The 19,533-nt window shown below is 43.9% G+C and overlaps 1 protein-coding gene across 3 annotated transcripts in view; it reads right to left on the bottom strand.

The window, feature by feature from the left end:
* ZNF157 (zinc finger protein 157) overlaps positions 1-19,533 on the bottom strand; it is a 38,429-nt gene that overhangs the window by 4,341 nt on the left and 14,555 nt on the right. For 2 of the 3 annotated variants that reach the window (XM_053202265.1, XM_015069636.3), the window contains 2 exons: positions 707-833; positions 316-411 (listed from right to left, as the gene is read on the bottom strand). In XM_053202265.1, the coding sequence (XP_053058240.1) occupies positions 316-411; positions 707-833 (223 nt within the window). Of the gene's footprint in view, positions 1-315; positions 498-706; positions 835-19,533 lie in introns of those variants that run through there. The other variant, XM_027053996.2, reaches the window with a different exon arrangement.

Raw genomic sequence — 19,533 nt, 5'->3', positions numbered from 1 at the left:
CCTCTCTCTCTGCCCCTAACCCACTCGCATTCTGTCTCTGTCAAAAATAAACATTAAAAAAAATTTTTTTTTTAAATAAATAAATAAATAAATAAGCTTAAAAAAAAAAAAAAAAAAAAAACCTCAAGATAAAACAGGCCAGAGCACTTAAGTGTGAATGTAATGAGGGCAGGTGTGATTTAGGTACCTGAAGTGTGTAAACCTTCTGCCCTCCAGTCATTTGCAAAGAGGAAGGGCCCCTAGAAAGAGCCTACTGGAAACCACTGCCCCAAGCGTGAATTTCTGCACTCTTCCTTCCCGTTTCTGCTCACTCACCTGGGAAACCTTGGCCTGAGGATTCCTCCTCTAAAATCCACAGCTCTTCTCCTCGCTCCAACTTGAAGATCATCTCTGGTTTGGCCACGCAGAGGCCTGTTAATGGGAAATGGCAGAGGACATGGGCCAAGTTGTCTGAGCGCTAGGGCCTCTGATGGAGGAGGAAGGTGCATCTTCATGAGCTGCACAAGGAAGGGGGCCCATTTAAACCTTTCATTGGGGGAAGTGACAACACACATCACGCTTCCTGGTGCCTCAAACCTAATCAAGCATCTGTGACCCTTGAATCTAGAACCTAAAATATTGTTAAAGTCTACAAAGGCCATACACGTTACAGTAACCAAGAAAGGAAACCTATGGTACCAGGAGTTACGTGGACAATAATCCTCACCCACGGATGCCAGGTTGCTGTAGTTCTCTAACATCACATCCTTGTGCATGGTCCTCTGAGCAGGGTCCAGTCTGTGCCACTCCTGTCGGGTAAAATCCACAGCCACGTCCTCAAATGACACAGATCCCTGTAACAACAAGCTGCAATGATCAGAATGGGACACACGGAGGGGCGCCTAAGTGGCTCAGTCGGTTACACACCCGACTCTTGAGTTCGGCTCAGGTCATCATCTCACGGTTCGTGGGATGGAGCCCTGTGTCGGGCTCCACACTGATGGCACGGAGCCTGCTTGGGAGTGTCTCTCCCTCTCTCTCTGCCCCTCCCCAACCTGCTCACACACTCTCTCTCAAAATAAACATTAAAAAAAATGTTAAATACTATCTCAAAAAAAAAAAAAAAACCAGATGTGTGAAACTAATTCTCTCCACAGAGCACCAGTAAGAGTTAACTAGAAGAAGCTACATTGGACACCTGACCCTGTGTCTTGCTCGATATTATATTTTGTTGGGCGGGGGGAACCCAGAACGGCCCTGCTATTGTGTTACTATATCAATCCATGAAGAAAAGACTGCTGACTGCTGAGTTAACACGAGGTGCCCGGACCTGTCCCAGTTGCTGGGAAAACAAAAAAGGGATAAGATGGAGTGCCTGTTCTCAAAGAGCTCAAAACCCAGCGAAGAGGCTTAGGTATGAACACTGTCTTGCAATGAGGTGTTACGGGAGCTGCGTTAGGCATGCGTACAGGGTGCAGTGGGCTGTGTTATCAGATCCAACTTCACTTGGGGAGACGGAGCGTGGAATCCTTCAACAAGAATACAGTTTCCCTCAAAAATATGGGACAACAGCATAAAAAAAGGCAGGAAAACATGAAACACACATGGTGAGCTATGAAACTACATATAGAACCGGAGGAGAGAAAAACAGCACTTCAGGCTATGATGAGCTTAAGGGCTGCAGAGACATTCCAGGGCCAGAGAGGGGAGGGATTTTCAACTGTTTTTTTTTTTTTTTCCTACAGATCATCAGTCTCTAAAATGCCTGACTCCCTATACCATCAGAATATTTTCTGACCCTCCCACAATATATTTATATTTCGAAATTAGACAGAAGTCCTGTTAAGTGGGAGAAAAGCACAGGATAATGGCGCGAGCAGATGGGCTGAGGCTGGTGCCATATATTGAGATGAGCAAAACAAGAGAGATACTGGGTTGGCAGAAGGAGAAATTGAAATAGATCTTGGACCTGAGCTGGGTTGTTTATGGCACATACTGATAGACGTCCAGCTGGCAGGTGGCTATAGGATTCTGAAGCTCAGAAGAGAAGGCTAGGATAGGCCAACGATTGGGAGGCAATAGCATTTCAGTACTAGCTGAAACCACCAGAATAAACTGGAAGGCTAAGAAAACACAAAGAACTTGAGAGAAGCACCAGGTACAGAGTCAGCAGGGACACCAAAAGTACATGAAGCTTGAAGGGGGGGGGGGGTCCCTGTGGGACACAGAAAATGGGAAAAATACTGGTTTTTTTTTAAAGCAGTCCTGCCCCAAAGTAGGCCCCAGGGCTAAAAAAAAACAAAAAACAAAAAACAAAAAACAAAAAAAAACACAAAAAAAACCTGTAACCTTGTAGCAGCAGACACCTCAAACTCTAAGGAAGAGAAATCCTTTTCTTTGGCAAGAATAGTGGTCTGGAGAGTGTGGGAAGGATCCCCATTGCCTTTTTTCTACCCTCCCACCCCTTGGCCCCAAGGACAAACTTCCTTACAGAAAGTGAGTGCCAAAGCGGACAGACTAAATCCCTAACTGTCCAGCCAAAAGATCATGGGAGGGAGTGTGGGGGAGCACGACTGTGGGGGAGACTGCCCTAATAAAATAGCCTCAGAATACATGAAGCAAATCTGAAAGAACCAAAAGAGGGAAGGGGCAAATGCACACTTAGAACCGCTGACTTTCAACACTTCTCTTAGTAATCAAAGTAACCAGTAGACAGAAAATCAATGGGGATATAGGAAAACTGAACACCACCCAGCAACCGAAGGACTCTGCAGAGCATTCCACTCAGAAACATAGAAATTAAGTTTCTTCAAGTACACACGGAATAGTCACCAAGCTAGGACATACCCGGGATCATTGAGCAAATCTCAACACGATCAAAGGCCCCTTGGGTACCAAGGAAAATTGACCCGGAAAACCAACTCTGACATAGCACTTAACAAAACAATTAGAATTTAAAGAGAAAGAAAATATCTCTTCAGGGCCTCCAGGCAAAAAAGATGAAATAACTTACAAGACCAGAGAATTAAACTGGCATCAATTTCTCAAAAACACTTGTGCCCTTCCTCAGGAATTTAACAGAGCTGCGCTGTCCAATTTGGTAGCCACACGTGGCTAGTTATAGTCCTGGACAGCAAAGAGACAGAACGTACTCATCACTGCAAGGGGTTCTATTGACCAGCACTACACCAAACGGTGAGCTTCATCCGACCAAAACCGATGAATGGGGAAATTTTGGCAAAAGCCTGACACTGGGCATTTTACATACTACCGTAAAGTTAAGACTAACACAACGCTGGGGTCACGGGCTGAAGGATAACGTATAGATATTAAGTTGTCCCGACAAAGTAGAAAAAGAACTAAAAAATGGAAGAAGAGAAAGAAAAAGAGAAAAGATGAATGAGATCGTTGACTGCCATGTAGGTAAAGGTGAGAGACAAATTAGATGTTATAAAAGATTACTAAAGAAAAAAAAAGTAGGGGCACCTGTCGGCGGAGCGTACAACTCTTGATCTCGAGGTTGGAAGTTCAAGCCACGCATTGGGTGTAGAGATTACTTTAAAATAAAATCTTTTTTGAAAACAAGGTAAATTGGTATAGGCGTTACGGGAAACAGTATGGAGGCTGCTCAAAAAATTAAAACTAGACCTACTATATGATCCAGCGGTCCCACTTCTGGGTATATATCTGAAGGAAATGAAATCACTCTCCCAAAGAGATATCTGCACTCTCATGGTCATTGCAGAATTATTCAAGATATGGAAAACAACTTAAGTGTCCATCGATGGATGAATGGATAAAGATGTGGTGTGTATACACACACACACACACACACACACACACACACACACACAATTCAACATCATTCAGTCATGAGAAAGAAGGAAATCCTACCATTTGCAACAACATGGATGAAACTGGAGGGCATTGTGCTAAGTGAAATGACTCCGACAGTGAAAGGCAAATATTGTACTGTATGATCTCATTTATATGTGAAATCTTTTTTTAAAAAAAGTCAAACTCACAGAAGCAGAGTAGAACATTAAGAGGGGTATGGGAGAAATGTGGCGATGTTGGTCAAAGAGGACAAAGTCAGCTATGTAGAATGAATAAAGTCTAGAAATGCATGGGGCACCTGCCTGGCTCAATCACGGAGTGTGCGACTCTTGATCTCAGGGTTGTGAGTTTGAGCCCGAGGTTGGGTATGGAGATTACTTAAACATAAAATCTTAAAAACAAAGTCTAGAGATCTAATGTACAGGCATGATGACTATACTTAAGTAATACTATATTGAACAATGGAAATATGCTAAGAAAGTAAATTACAGGTATACTCATCACACACAAAAAATGGTAACTATGAGAGATGATAGGTTAATTAACTCGACTGTAGTAATCATTTCAATATGTATATGTGTACATCATGTTGTATACCTCAAATATATACAACTTTCATAAATAAAGTAAACAAAAAGAAAGAAACAAAGACTGCCTAAGGGTACTATATGGCGTATTAACACAAAGGGAATTATCAGCATGAAAATACAACCTTCCTAATAACCAAAAAAAAAAAAAATGTAGAGGGAACACTAAATAGAGAAAGAAACAGCAAATATAACAATCTCACAGTGATTACATCAGAAGATAAAGTGAAAAAGTTGAGACCAAACGTATCTGTATTGTTTATGACATCAAACAGTAACATAAATAAGTGTAAATGGGTTTATGTCACCTACGAACTGAAAAATGTTTTCATGTTGCCTCGTAAAGCAGAGCCCAATAATACTGTGCACAAAAGGTATGTTTAAAACACAGTCATTCAAAAAGGCTAAGGGACGCCTGGGTGGCTCAGTCAGTTAAGCGTCCGACTTCAGCTCAGGTCACGATCTCGCGGTCCGTGAGTTCGAGCCCCGCGTCGGGCTCTGGGCTGATGGCTCGGAGCCTGGAGCCTGCTTCCGATTCTGTGTCTCCCTCTCTCTCTGCCCCTCCCCCATTCATGCTCTGTCTCTGTCTCGAAAATAAATAAACATTAAAAAAAAAAGGCTAAAACTGGGGCACCTGCGTGGCTGTCGGTTGAACGCCCGACTTTGGCTCAGGTCATGATCTCACAGTTTGTGAGTTCAAGCCCCACATCAGGCTCACTGTTGCCAGCCCAGAACCCGCTTCGGATCCTGGGTCTGCCTCTCTCTCTGCCCCTCCCCCGCTCACACTCCTTCCCTCTCAAAAATAAACATTTTTTAAAAAAGGTAAAATTAAAGAGGTGGATAAAGATTTACCAAATGAAAACAATATAAAAGCAGGGACTGAAATCCTGATGCCAACGTAGAATTCCAAAAGCAATTATATGAGACAAAGGAAGATACTTTGTAATATTAAAAGCCCTGTCCAAAATAAAGATCTAACAACAGAGAGATGTGTAAATACCTATGCACAAAGTGATACCGCAAAAGCCTATATAAACCAAAAACTACAAGAATACAAGAAAAAGAAGCATCCTCTAATGGGAGACTTTTAACATACCATTCACAACATAAGACAGATTACGTGGACAAAATAATAAGCAATGATACAAAAGACCCAAGCAACATAATAAGGTGAAACTTTTGGATATATACATATTAAACACTACACTCCGATCATACAGAATATACTTTCTCTCAAGCACACATGGAACATTCACAAAAATTGATCATGTAGTAGGGCACAAAGAAGATAATCTCAGTAGGTTCCTTAAAATAGAAGTATTATAAACAGGGGCGCTTGGGTGGCTCAGTCGCTTGAGCATCCGACTTCGATTCAGGTCATGATCTTACATTCATGGGTTCCAGCCCCGCATCGGGCCGTGTGCTGACAGCTCAGAGCCTGGAGCCTGCTTCGGATTCTGTGTGTGTGTGTCTCTCTCTCTCTGCCCCTCCCCTGCTCATGCTCTATCACTCTCTGTCTCTCAAAAAATAAAACGTTAATTAAAAAAAAAATACAACTATTATGAACACCAATCACAATCAGTAAAGAGATTTAAGAGTTAGAAAATTGACAAGGTGATTCCAAAATTCATATAAAAAAAGGAAGGGGAGGGCACCTAGGTGATTCAGTCAGCTGAGCATCCAACTCTTGATTTTCAGCTCAGGTCATGATCCGAGCGTTGTGGGATCAAACCCCCTGTTGGGCTCTGTGCCAAGCATGGAGCCTGCTTGAGATTCTCTCTTTCCCTCACTCCCCTCTCCCCAACTTGCGTGCTCACTCGCTCTCTCTCTCTCTAAAATTAAAAAAAAAAAAGAAGGGATTGGGACTTGATGCAGGTCCTAGAAATAACAAGACACTACATTGATGATATCATGATAGTATCAGAAACTGAAAATCAAGCCAGGACTGGCTGAAATGCAATAGTGACATATGGGGAGCAGAGGAGAGTTGATAGATGCGACAAAAATCCAAGGGCCTACTCAAATGGAGTAATTTGTAAGAATACCCGGGGCAGAAGCTATCCCTGACATGCCACAGGCAACACAAAATGAACTATCATTGGCCTGCGAGCGTGGGTAAGAGCCAGAAACTGGCTGGAGCTTGAGAGAGGTCTTGTCATTCTCGGAACGGAAGAAGGCCTCAGGCCCTGTATAAACCATCTGTGATGGAATTTGCATTGTTTCCTGAAAGGAGGATTCTGTAATCACTGTGAGGATCGGGGATCTAAACTTACCCAAAAAGCTAGAGAGGCACCATTTGTTCCCATTGCAATGGCGGGTTTTGCAGCAATCATTATGTGTGGATTATATAACCTGAAGAGCAGGACAAATACTAAATGTTCAATGTTTATTTATTTTTGAGAGACAGAGTATGAGTAGGGAAGGGGCAGAGAGAAGAGGGAGACACAGAATCCAAAGCAGGCTCTGGGCTCTGAGCTGTCAGCACAGAGCCCGATGCGGGGCTCGAACCCATGAACTGTGAGATCATGACCGGGGCCGAAGTCAGACGCCCAACCGACTGAGCCACCCAGGAGCCCCAGCTAAATGTTGTCTGCTCACCCGTTCCACATGTGCGTGGCAGCCCAAGGCTTTGCTGTGGGAGCAAGGATTCTTGGTATGAGCTATTCCATGTATGAGGAGTTCTGGGCAAGGCCTAAACCTTAGAAGAAGAGATAATGTCAGGGCGCCTGGCTGGTTCAGTTGACAGGGCATCTTTATTTTTAATGTTTATTTATTTTGGGGAGGGAGAGAGAGCACGAGTGGGAGAGGGGCAGGCAGAAAGAGTGGGGACAGAGGATCCGAAGCGGGCTCTAGCTCTACACTGACAGCAGCGAGCCCAAGGTGGGGCTCGAACGCACAAACTGTGAGATCATGACCTGAGCCGAAGTCGGATGCTCAACTGAGCCACCCAGGTGCCCCCAGTCGGTAGAGCATCTTGATCCCAGGGTCACGAGTTCAAGCCCCACATTGGGCGTGGAGCCTACTTTAAAAGAAAATTTAAAAAAAAGTAAGAGCAACTGTTTTGGTCTTGGTGGTGGTGGTTAGACATCTCATTTGAAGGTTGTATGTTCATGTTCAAAATAAATCATTAGTGCCTGGGTAGCTCAGTTGGTCAAGCATCTGCCTCTCGATTCTGGCTCAGGTCATGATCTCACAGTTGGTTGGTTCAAGCCCTGCGTCGGGCTCTATGCTGACAGCGCAGAGCCTGCCTGAGATTCTCTCTCCCCCCTCTCTCCCCCTCCCCTGCTCACTCACTCACACACACTCTCTCTCTCTCTCTCTCTCAAAAATAAATAAACTTAAAAAGAAAAGAAAAATCATTAGAATGAGTCAATTACCTGGTAATTGAATATTGGCTTCCTTTTATACAGGCTTGATTTGGCTGGTGACTAAATTATTAGTGCCTAGTTCCCCAGGGGAGTCAAATTAGCACCAAAAAAACGTCCCTTTCAAATGCACTTGATAGTGGTAAAATGTTCAGCTTCTTCAACTCTTCCGATGAAATCAGTTCTAAAGAGGACAACATGCAACTCCTGAAGTATTTTCAGTTTTTTGGGCTATTGAAGGGTTGGCTATTGAAGCCCCTTTCAGAACAGTGCGTGGAATATAACATCATAAGCCTCCCCACAACCGAAAATGTGTGTATATGTGTTTAAACCAAACCTAAAAAGCTGATAAAAGGGCTCCTTAGAAGTAGTATTTATTTCAGGATCGTACTTGCAAACATGGAATAACTTAATTATGGATCTTAGCTTAGCTTAGCTGTTTGTGAGTGCAGAATTATATTTATGCTGCTGTTATATTAGAATAATTTTAAATGCCAGGCACCTGGGTGGCTCAGTTGGTTAAGCGTCCAACTCTTGGTTTCAGCTCAGGTCATGATCTCGCGGTTTCCTGAGTTCGAGCTCTGCGACGGGCTCTGTGCTGGCAGCACGAAGCCTGCTTGGGATTCTCTCTTTCCCTCTCTCTCTGCCTGTCCCCCACTTGCTCTCTCTCTCTCAAAATAAATAAGCAAACAAAAAAAATTTTTTTAAAGAAAAGAGTAATTTTAAAGTCCTCTTGATACAAAACAGATGAACGTAAGGGAAGGGAAGCAAAAATAAATATAAAAACAGGGAGGGGGACAAAACATAAGAGACTCTTAAATATAGAGAACGGAGGGTTGTTGGAGGGGTTGTGGGAGAGGGGATGGGCTAAATGGGGGAGGGGCATTAAAGAATCTACTCCTGAAATCACTGTTGCACTTCATGCTTACTAAATAAATACATTATTAAAAATAAATAAAGTCCTCTTGAAATAGAAAGCTACCTTTTAAGTGCTAATGCAAAGGCAAATGAAAAACACTTTTTAAACATGCGAAGTATGTTTATTTTTCCTGTAAGAACCATAAATGCTAATAAATTACCTAAAACGGAAGTGACCAATGATTTATGAGCAAGCTGCTTTGGTCAGACATTACAAACTTTGGTATACTCCAGCACGTGTTACTGCACTTGTGAAATTTCTCTTGTCTAACCTAAATTCACATCCCACGGTGATAACATGGTAAATGTAGTGTTATTAAAGTAAGTGAAGACGTTTAGAAAAAACACCATCGTTGTCAACCCCTGGTACTAAACAAAAAACGCAGCACCTGATCAGATTACTTGGGATTTTGCAGGGTGCGTGCTCCACATCTATAGGTATTGCTAAGCTCCTATCTACAAAATTACCCAAAAGAAGGTCATATTTGAATAAGATGCTGAAAAAAAGTAAGCAGTCTCAATCGTAAAAAGCAGTAGCTCTTTTTTTTTATGGTGAAAAAACTTATATTTAGATTTAGCCAGCTGGACTCCGTTTAGATGATCCCAATTTTGTTGGCAACACCCAAAGCATCATAGTCAGGAGCCAGTCGAATATATGTCTTCTCTTCCCCATCGGGCCCGATCAGAGTGTTGACTTTGGCCACATCAATGTCACAGAGCTTCTTCACAGCCTGTTTGATCTGGGGCTTGTTGGCCTTGACATCCACAACGAACACAAGTGTGTTGTCCTCTATTTTCTTCATGGCTGACTCGGTAGTCAGGGGAACCTGATGAGGGCATAGTGACCAAGCTTGTTTCCCCTGGGGGCGCTCTTTTGAGGGTATTTGGGCTGCCTTCAGAGATGCAGTGTCTTGAGCCGTCGGAAGGGAGGTGGCGTGTGGGTCTTTGTGCCACTGGACGCCTTTCAGCACTGCTTTCTTGGCCTTCAAAGCCTTTGCTTTGGCTTCAGCTTTGGGAGGGGGTGGAGCCTCCTTCCTCGCCTTTGGTGCCACCTTCGCAAAAGGGAACAGTAGCTCTCTTGATGCCTTTGGCCATTATGATCCACACTCAGACATGATTTTGAAAGCGTATGCAACTTGTACTAATGGAGACAGGAGCACAGTAGGCTCATGAACCAAATGACCATGGTGACAGGGATGGAGGCTATATATGGAACCAGCGACACAGACTCTCACTCACCAAGGCTGACCTGGCCACAGCGACAGCACAGTGGCCAAGGTGCCAGCAGCAGAGACCAACACTGAGTCTCTGACATGGCCCCACACTCTGGGGTTATCAGCCAGCTGCCTGGTGGCAGGTGGATTACACTGGGCCGCGTCCACACGGTGAAAATTTTTGTGATCTTGGGTTAGGTGAATGTTTCCCAAATACAGCGCTTAAAAGCAAGACCCGTAAAAGAAAAAAAAAATAGTAAATCAGGCTCCATCAAAATTAATGTCTTGTTTTTTGGCAAAACTCCATGAAGAGAATGAAAACACAATCCAAGACTGGGGAAAGGATTTGCAAATTACCTATCTGATAAAGACAGCATGGGAGAATGGCCTTTTGAAGGCTCAGCTGCAGTTCTAACTAGGTGATAATACCTTGCAGAGCTGAGACGATATCCACCAGGAGGCTGTACAGCCTCGGAATCAGCATCTAATATATGGTACTGTTTCTCCCAGAGACGGGAGTCACGGATCCAGAATTCAGAGGGGGGAAATGGGAACGGCATATCACTGACTATTGCCCATAATGATCAGTGAGCAAAAATGTTCCTGCTCATCTGTGTGACCTTTATGCTCTGCTGGTATAGAGATCTCAGTTCCAAAGGGATGAATGCTTGGGGCGCCTGGGTGGCTCGACGCTTGGTTTGGGCTCAGGTCATGATCTCACGATTGGTGAGTTCGAGCCCCACATTGGGCTCCGCGCTGACATCGCAGAGCCTGCTTGGGAGTCTCTCTCTCCCCCTCAAAATAAATAAAATAAATTTTAAAAAACATAAGAGTGATTCCGTTTCACTGGAACCTAAGACTGCCACCCAGAAGCTTTGGGCTTCTCATGCCTCTGAAGCAACAGGCAAGGAAGGGAGTTCCCGTGTTGGCTAGGGAGATGGAGTCTGCTGATACACCATGGAGGTATGGAGGGATATGCCCGAAATATATAAAAGGCCCCCTGAGGCATACTATCCTGCTGTGTGATTAAAGTCAGTGGACAACTATACAACCCAATTCAGGCAACTATTAATAGATGGACCCTGAAGGAATGAAGGTTTAGGTCACTGTACTAAGTAAAGAAGCGTGACCCAGCGAGGTGCCTGCTGAGGGCAACGGGAATATGGGATGGATAGAAGAATGTATTTATAAATACCAGGATGGTTGCATCATGTTAGGCAGAAGGATGATCTTGTTATTGTCTTTATTTGGGGACTGGGTATGGCTTAGGGTGACGTGTGTGGGTGCCAAGTTGACAAGGGCTGGACTGTGATGGTCAGTTTTATGTGTCAAGTGGGCTAGCTATCATCCCCAGGTACTCAATCAAACACTAATCTGGACGTTGCTGTGAAGTTAGTTTGTAGATGTATTTAACATCTACCATGAGTTGGTTTTAGTACAGAAGATTATCCTTGATAATCTGGAGTGGGTTTTATCCAATCAGTGGAAAGGCCTTATGAGCAAAACTGGAGTCTCCCTGAAGAAGAAACTCTACCCGTGGATGGCAATGTCTGGCTCCTGCCAGCTTCCACTTTGCCCTTCCTGCTGGCTCACTCTATGGATTTGGGACTTGATTAGCCAACTCACACAATCACTTAATCCAATTTCTTGCAATAAATCTCTTTTTAAAAATTTTTTAATGTTTATTTATTTTTGAGAGAGCGAGATAGTGCGAGTTGGGGAGGGGCAGAGAGAGAGGGAGACCCAGAATCCGAAGCAGGCTCCAGGCTCCGAGCTGTCAGCACAGAGCCCGACATGGGGCTCAAATTCACGAACAATGAGATCATGACCTGAGCCGAAGTCGGGCGCTTAACCGACTGAAGCACCCCAGGTGCCCCATTGCAATAAATCTGTTAATGTACATATATATCCCCTAGTGGCTCTGTTTTCTCTGGTAGAACTATGACTGATACAGGATACCCAGTTGGGCCTTTAATCCATTGACAAGTAATCCTTATAATATACAAAGAGAAGGCAGACACAAAGGAGAGGGTCGTGTAAAGACAGAGGCAGAAATTATAGTGATACAGCCACAAACCAAGGAATACCCATAACCATAAGGAGCTGGAAGAAGGAGGCAAGCAAGAGAAAAAGCCTAGACTGCCCTGAAGAGACTGTTGGAAGAAATACAGACGTGAAAGGCACTGCTGGAGAGGGCTCAGAAGGAGGTGAAAAAGATGGCAAGGGAGGGGCGCCTGGGTGGCTCAGTCGGTTGGGCATCCGACTTCAGCTCAGGTCATGATCTGGCAGGCATTTCACGAGTTCGAGCCCCACATCAGGCTCTGTGCTGACAGCTCGGAGCCTGGAGCCTGCTTCGGATTCTGTGTCTTCCTCTCTCTCTGCCGCCCCCACCCACCATGCTCTCTCTCTCTCTCTCTCTCTCTCTCAGAGGTAAATAAACACTAAAAAATTAAAAAAGAAGATGGCAAGGGAAATTTCTATCATCTTAGAGAATACATGCATCACGAACAGAATGGTAACAGACACAGAAACATTAAAGGTGCTTCTGGTGAGGCTTCAGATGAAAATGAGGAACACGTTATTGGAAACGGAAGGAAAGACTATCCTTGTTATACAGTAGAGGAAAACTTGGTAGAATTGTGTTCTATAGTTCTGTGGGAACTAAAACTTGTAACGAATGACCCTGGATAACTTAGCTGAGAGATTTTCCAGTGAACCATTGAAGGTGTAGCCTGTTTTTGTCTTGCTGCTCATAGTAAAAGGTAAGACAAAAGGAACATATTGAGTAAGGAACTGTTAAGCAAAAAAAGAACCAACAGTGAATGATCCGGTATATTCTCAGCCTACCCATCTCGTAATGAATGCTAAACTCGGAAAATTCATTGTTGGAAACTAGAGCTGTGGAAAGCCAAGGGTGTGGCCAGACAATCTCCTCCTGAAGAGATTAGGTGTGCCACTGAACCATCTCAGCCAAATCCAGGAATAGAGATGAGACTATCCAGTAAAGATCTTTGGGGGCCCTTCTGTCTAATGAGGACACACACGAGGGAGTCACAAGGCTTTTGTGAACGTTATATGTTCAGAAACACTGACAGCTCGAACTGAAAGGCATGGATACAGGACAAAATGAGAGAAGGCTGGGAGCTTCCGGGCTGGTGGACACGTAGAAAGGTGGGGAGACTGGTGTGCCTAGAGAGGGCATGGAAGCTCTATATCCCTTCCCCATACCTCGCCTTATGTGTCTCTTAATCTGGCTGTTGGCTCGTTTATCATATCCTTTAATAAACTGGTAAACATTTAAAAAACTGAGACAAGGATGTCAGACTTCCAAAATTTTATAGGCAGGAAACTGGCTGAGGGAGCTAGCTGACTGTAAATGTTTGCCACCCTGCAAGAAAAAAGGAAGAATGACTTAAAAGGCACAGTCAGAACGAAGTGTAGGTCCAGAGGGAGAGGACAATGGAGCCACTGTAGGCAGTGCAGAGGCTGGAAGTGTTGCCACGGGTCCAGAAGATCAAGAAAGAGTCTGATGCAAGAGAAAGAAACACTACTGCAGTCACTCAATTCTGTCTTCCGATGGTTCTTCCTTTATAGAACAGCTCCCTCCCAACTCTGATCAAGAAAAAGCACAGCAGTTTGCTGCACAGGCAGAAAGACCAGCTACATTCATGGGACACTCGTCCAATGGAGACATTTGGACACCATGGGGGGCAGTACTTTACCCATGACTTGTCATCTGGATATTGGTTAGCAATTTCCAACTTAGTAATGTTCCTCCTGCACAGACTTATTTGAGAGCATTGTCAGGACACTCAAGTCGTGCACCATCTGGTAACCCAGGAAAAAACTAAAAAAGAACCAGCCAGGACAGAGTGTCAGAAAAGCATGGGTTAAGACCTCAGAAAGGAAGGGCAACAGATTAAGGACTCAAGATGATGGTGAAGAGGAAAACACATGGAATGCAAATTCTACTCAACAGAGGTGGTGATGTAGTAAGACTACAACAATATACGCACTAATCATTGTTTGTCTCATGATTTAATTCAACCAAAATTCTACTGGGGGTATTAGAGAGTATACTCGGGGGCACGTGGGTGGCTCAGTCGGTTACGCCTACAACTCTTGGTTTTGGCTCAGGTCATGATCTCAGCCTGCTTGGATTCTCTCTGTCTCTCCCCCTCTCTCTGTCCCCACCACACACACACACACACACACACACTCTCTCTCTCTCTCTCTCAAAATAAATAAATAAACTTAAAAAAATAATATTACACTGTATGTTAACTAACTGGAATTTAAAAACATAAAAATGTTGTGTTGGGGAAATAGGACTGCTTTATGTTTTCCAACTAATCTAAGTTTATTTATTTATTTTGAGAGAGAGAGAAAGCACAAGTCAGGGAGGGGCAGAGAGAGAGAATCCCAAGCAGGTTCCACACTGTCAGTATGGAGCCTGATGCAGAGCTCGAACCCACAAACCATGAGATCATGACCTGAGCCAAAGTTAGATGCTGAACCTACCGAGCCACCCACGTGCCCCCAGCTAATCTCTATTTTAAAATATTTCTTTAATCCTGTTTACTGGGTGTGAGTTAAAACACATGAAGCAATGGAACAGAAAATCATCAACAAAATGCAAAGGCAACCTATTGAATGGGAGAAGATATTTGTAAATGAGATGTCATATCCAAAATACATAAAGGACTTAAACGACTCAATACCAAAAAAATCCCCGATTAAAACATGGACAGAATGGGACACCTGGGTGGCTCAGTCAGTTAAGCATCCGACCTTGGCTCAGGTCGTGATCTTGCAGTTCGCGAGTTCGAGCCCCGTGTCAGGCTCTGTGCTGACAGCTCCGAGCCTGGAGCCTGCTTCGGATTCTGTGTCTCCCTCTCTCTCTGCCCCTCCCCCACTCACATTCTGTCTCCCTCTATAAAATAAATAAACATTAAAAAATTATTCAAAAAATTAAAAATGGGCAGAGGATCCAAATAGATATTTTTCCAAAGAAGACAGACAGAGGGCCAACAAACACATGAAAAGATGCTCGACATCCCTCATCGTCAGGGAAGTGCAAATCAAAACCACAATGAGATATCACTTTACAGCAGTCAGAATGGCTAGTACCCAAAAGAAAAGAAATAACAAGTATTGGCAAGGGTGTGGAGAAAAAGAAATCCTGGTGCACCATTAGTGGGAATGTAAATTGGTCCAATCACTGTGGAAAACAGTATGGTGGTGCTCCAAAAATTTACTACCGCTTTGGAAGACAGTAATTTAATTACTCAAAAAATTAAAAATAGAATTACCATACGATCCAGTAATTCCACTACTGCGTATCTACACAAAGAAAATGAAAACACTATTTTGAAAAGATATACGCGCCCCTATGTTTATTGCAGCATTATTTACACAAGCCAAGATATAGAAGCAGCCCAAGTGCTCACCCATAGATGAATGGATAAAGAAAATGAGGTAGATCTATACGTATATCTACATACATACTAGAATACTGCTCAGCCATAGAAAAGAATGAGACCTTGCCATCTGCAATCACATGGATGGGTCTGGAAGGTATTATGCTAAGCGAAATAAGTCGGACAGAGAAAGACAAGTACCGTATGATTCCACTTCTATATGGAACCTAGAAAACAAAACAAACAGACTTGTAAATACAGAGAACAAACTGGTAGTTGCCAGAGTATTGGTGGATGGGGAAATGAGCAAAACAGATAAAGGGGATTAAGAGTTAGAAACCTCCAATTACAAAATAAATACATCACACAGATACAAAGTACGGCATAGGGAATATAGTTAATACTGCAATAATGTATGGTGACAGACAGTAATGTGTAGAACTGCTGAATCAATACGTTGTATACCTGAAACTAACATAATGGTGTATGTTGATGAAGTTTTAATTTAAAAGTAAATTATTCTATAACCTATAATTCTATAACCTATCATCTACAATCTACACATTCCCCTGGGGGGAAGAAAAACCCACTCTAACTCGGAAGAGTCAAAAGATAAACAGCTAACTGGTTGCAAACTCCCTGCATAAGGTAACCAGCTGTCAGAAGCCTAAAGAGTCGAAAGGCGTGACACCAGTAACCTCCATCAGCTTCCTTATGTAGCATTTCATACACCCAATATCACTATTCTCCTCTCAGATGGCATGCTTTGCTTAGAAGTATGTTACTCGAAAACTTTTTTGGGGGAGCGCCTCGGTGGCTCAGTCGGTTGAGCGTCCAACTTTGGCTCAGGTCATGATCTCGTAGTTCGTGGGTTCAAGCCCCACATCACGCTCAGTGCTGTCAGCGGAGAGCCCACTGGGGATCCTCTGTCCCCCTCTTCTCCTTGCCTCTCCCCCACTCGCGCTCTCTCTCTCAAAAATAAATAAGCATTTAAAATAAATAAATAGGGGCACCTGAGCGGCTCAGTCGGTTAAGCGTCCAACTCTTGGTTTCGGCTCAGGTCATGATCTCACGGTTCGTGGGTTCGAGCCCCACATCAGGCTCCATGCTGGCAATGTGGAGCCTGCGTGGGATTCTTTCTCTCCCCCTCCCCAGCTTGAGCTCATGCTCTCTCTCAAAATAAATAAATAAACTTAAAAAAAATTTTAATAAATAAGCAAAAGAAGTAAAGTTCTGTAATTTTATTCTGAATTGAAAATGAATTCTGTACTTTTCTTTTTTTAAAGTATTTTTTTTTATGTTTTATTCATTTTTGAGACAGAGAGAGACAGAGCATGAGCAGGGGAGGGGCAGAGAGAGAGGGAGACACAGAATCTGAAACAGGACCAGGCTCTGAGCTGTTAGCACAGAGCCCGACGCGGGGCTCGAACTCACAGACCATGAGATCATGACCTGAGCTGAAGTCAGACACTCAACCGACTGAGCCACCCAGGCGCCCCTGTACTTTTCATTCTCTTAAGAAAAAGTACGCCGAGTTCTGCTTCCAGGAAAATACACGTAAATGTACTCTTCCCTAGTCCTCCTGCTAAGTACATCTAAGAACCCTGGACACTATATATAAAACAAAGAAGAGAATTTTCTATGTACAGCATCATGTCATCTGCAAATGACAGTTTAACTTCTTCTTTACCAATATGGATGCCTCTTATTTCCTTTTCTTGTCTTCTTCCTGATCTTAGAGGAAAAGCTCTCAACCCTCACACACCATTGGTGGGAATGTAAACTGGTACAGCCACTGTGGAAAACAGTATGGAGGTACCTCAAAAAATCTGAGGGACACCGGGCCGGCTCAGTTGGTAGAACATGTGACTCTTGAGCTCAGGGTCATGAGTTCAAGACCCGTGTTGGGTGTGGAGCCTACTGAAAAAGAGATTTCAAATCGAAATATGATATGACCCAGTAATTCTACTACAGGAATGAAGTGAAAATGAAGAAAAGGCAAATGAAAACACTAATTTGAAAAGATACACGCACCCCCATGTGTACTACAGCCTTATTTACACTAACCAAGATATGGAAGCAACCCAAGTGATCACTAACAGATGAATGGATGAGGAAGATGTGGTGCATACACAATGGCGTGTTACACAGTCATAGAAAAGGATGATATCGAACCATTTGTGACATGGGTGGACCTAGACGGTATTGGGTTAAGTGAAATAAGACCGAGAATGACAAACGTCAGAGGATTGCATTCATATGTGGAATCCAAACAAAACCCCAAATGAATAAACGAACAAAAAGCAGAATCACACCTATGAATACAGCAAACAAACTGGTGGTTGCCAAAGGGAGGGGGTGGGAGAATGGGCAAAATGGGTGAAGGCGAGTGGGAGACACAGGCTTCGGGTTATGAAACGATGAAGTCACGGGAGTGACAGGCACAGCATAATGGTATCTACACTTGTGGTGGGCAGAGAATAATGTATAAACGTGTCAAACCGCTATGCTGAACACGTAAAACTAATTAGTGTAACTCTGTGTGTCAACTATACCCACATTAAAAAAGGCACGGCATAAGGAATATAGTCAATGAACGCTATCGCGATAGCTCCGTATGGCAAAAAAAGGAGGCTAGGCTGGCGGTGGGCACAGCTTAATGTATAAACCCGCTAAACCACTATGGGGTACACCTGAAACTAATGTAACACCGGGTGTCACCTATACTCAAATTAAAAAGTTTAAGAAATAAATAAGATATATTTCAGTAGTCAAAAATAATAATAATTCCTTCCTACCTGTGGTACTCCCTGTCTGGGTCATAATAAAATATATTTAATTTTAAAAAGAAAATAAAATGAAGAAGACTGTGCCACTTGGAGATGAGGCAGATCAGTGGGGGACTTAAAACTCCAGGAACAACATAGCAGTGATTCCCCTGAGTTTTCTTTATACCACATATATCCCACAGTAGGTGCTGGAGACACAGGCAACCCAAAAATTCCAATGGACTAAGAAAGTCTGCTTTATCTGGTCAAAGGACCAGGAAAAGGACAACCTAGCAAGAAAGCATTTTTTAAAAATATTTATTTATTGGGGCGCCTGGGTAGCCCAGTCGGTTAAGCGTCTGACTTCGGCTCGGGTCCTGATCTCACGGTTCGTGAGTTCGAGCCCCGTGTCGGGCTCTGTGCGGACAACCCGGAGCCTGGAGCCCGCTGCGGATTCTGTGTCCCCCTCTCTCTCTGCCCCTCCCCACTCATGCTCTGTCTCTCTCAAAAATAAATACACTTAAAAAAATTGTTTTAATAATTATTTATCTATTTTGAGAGAGAAAGAGAGAGAGAGAGAGAGAGCATGAGCAGGGGGGAGGGGAGGGGAGGGGGAGACAGAATGCCAAGCAGGTTCCATGTGAGCACGGAGCCTGACATGGGGCTCGATCTCGCGAACCGTGAGATCACGACCTGAGGTGAAATCAAGAGTTGGATGCTTAAGCGACGGAGCCACCCAGGCGCCCCCAGAAAACTTTGAAATAATAACCAACTTATTCCAGCCAAGCATCGTGGGAGAAAAGCACAAAAACCTATGGGTCCCGGCTCCATCCCATCAGCAAAAGCCAAGTGGGGAGCATATAGTTCCACTTCTTTGTGGCTTTGACAAAGTGCTATACCCTCTACAACACTGAGTGGTATCACAAAAGATAAAGCAGGGAGCTGAGGCTCATCCCTTCTGGGCAGCAAGGAGCCTCCTCACTCAGTGCCGTCAGTGAAGAAACCAGGGGGAGCCTGGACGTCCATCGCAAATCAGCAGTAATGAGGCATCCTTCCCCCGTCCTACCGAGTAGTGGTATCAGAGGTCTAGCGGAGAGTCAGGAGAGGTGTCTGGAAAGACACAATGGAAAGCTGGAACCTGACGCCTGCCCAGAAGTAACGAGAAGCTCTCTACCTCGGGTTCAGGGGAAGCCAACTGGGAAACCTGGGCTTACTCTGCTGCCTGGTAGGGGTGACATGTCATCCTTTCTTCCCCAGCTGCACTGAAGTTAGAGGAAGCCAGCTAAAACCAGTTTAAATAAGAACCAGAATCTTGTAACGTCATATCAAAAATGTCTAACGGTTTCGATGGATAATCACTCACATCAAGAATCAGAAAAGGGGCGCCCGGGGGGCTCAGTCGGTTAAACATCCGACTTCGGCTCAGGTCATGATCTCACAAGCTT

The sequence above is a fragment of the Acinonyx jubatus genome, chromosome X (assembly GCF_027475565.1).
Source record: "Acinonyx jubatus isolate Ajub_Pintada_27869175 chromosome X, VMU_Ajub_asm_v1.0, whole genome shotgun sequence".
Taxonomy (NCBI): Eukaryota; Metazoa; Chordata; class Mammalia; order Carnivora; family Felidae; genus Acinonyx; species Acinonyx jubatus.
This window is presented reverse-complemented; position numbering and strand designations above follow the sequence as displayed.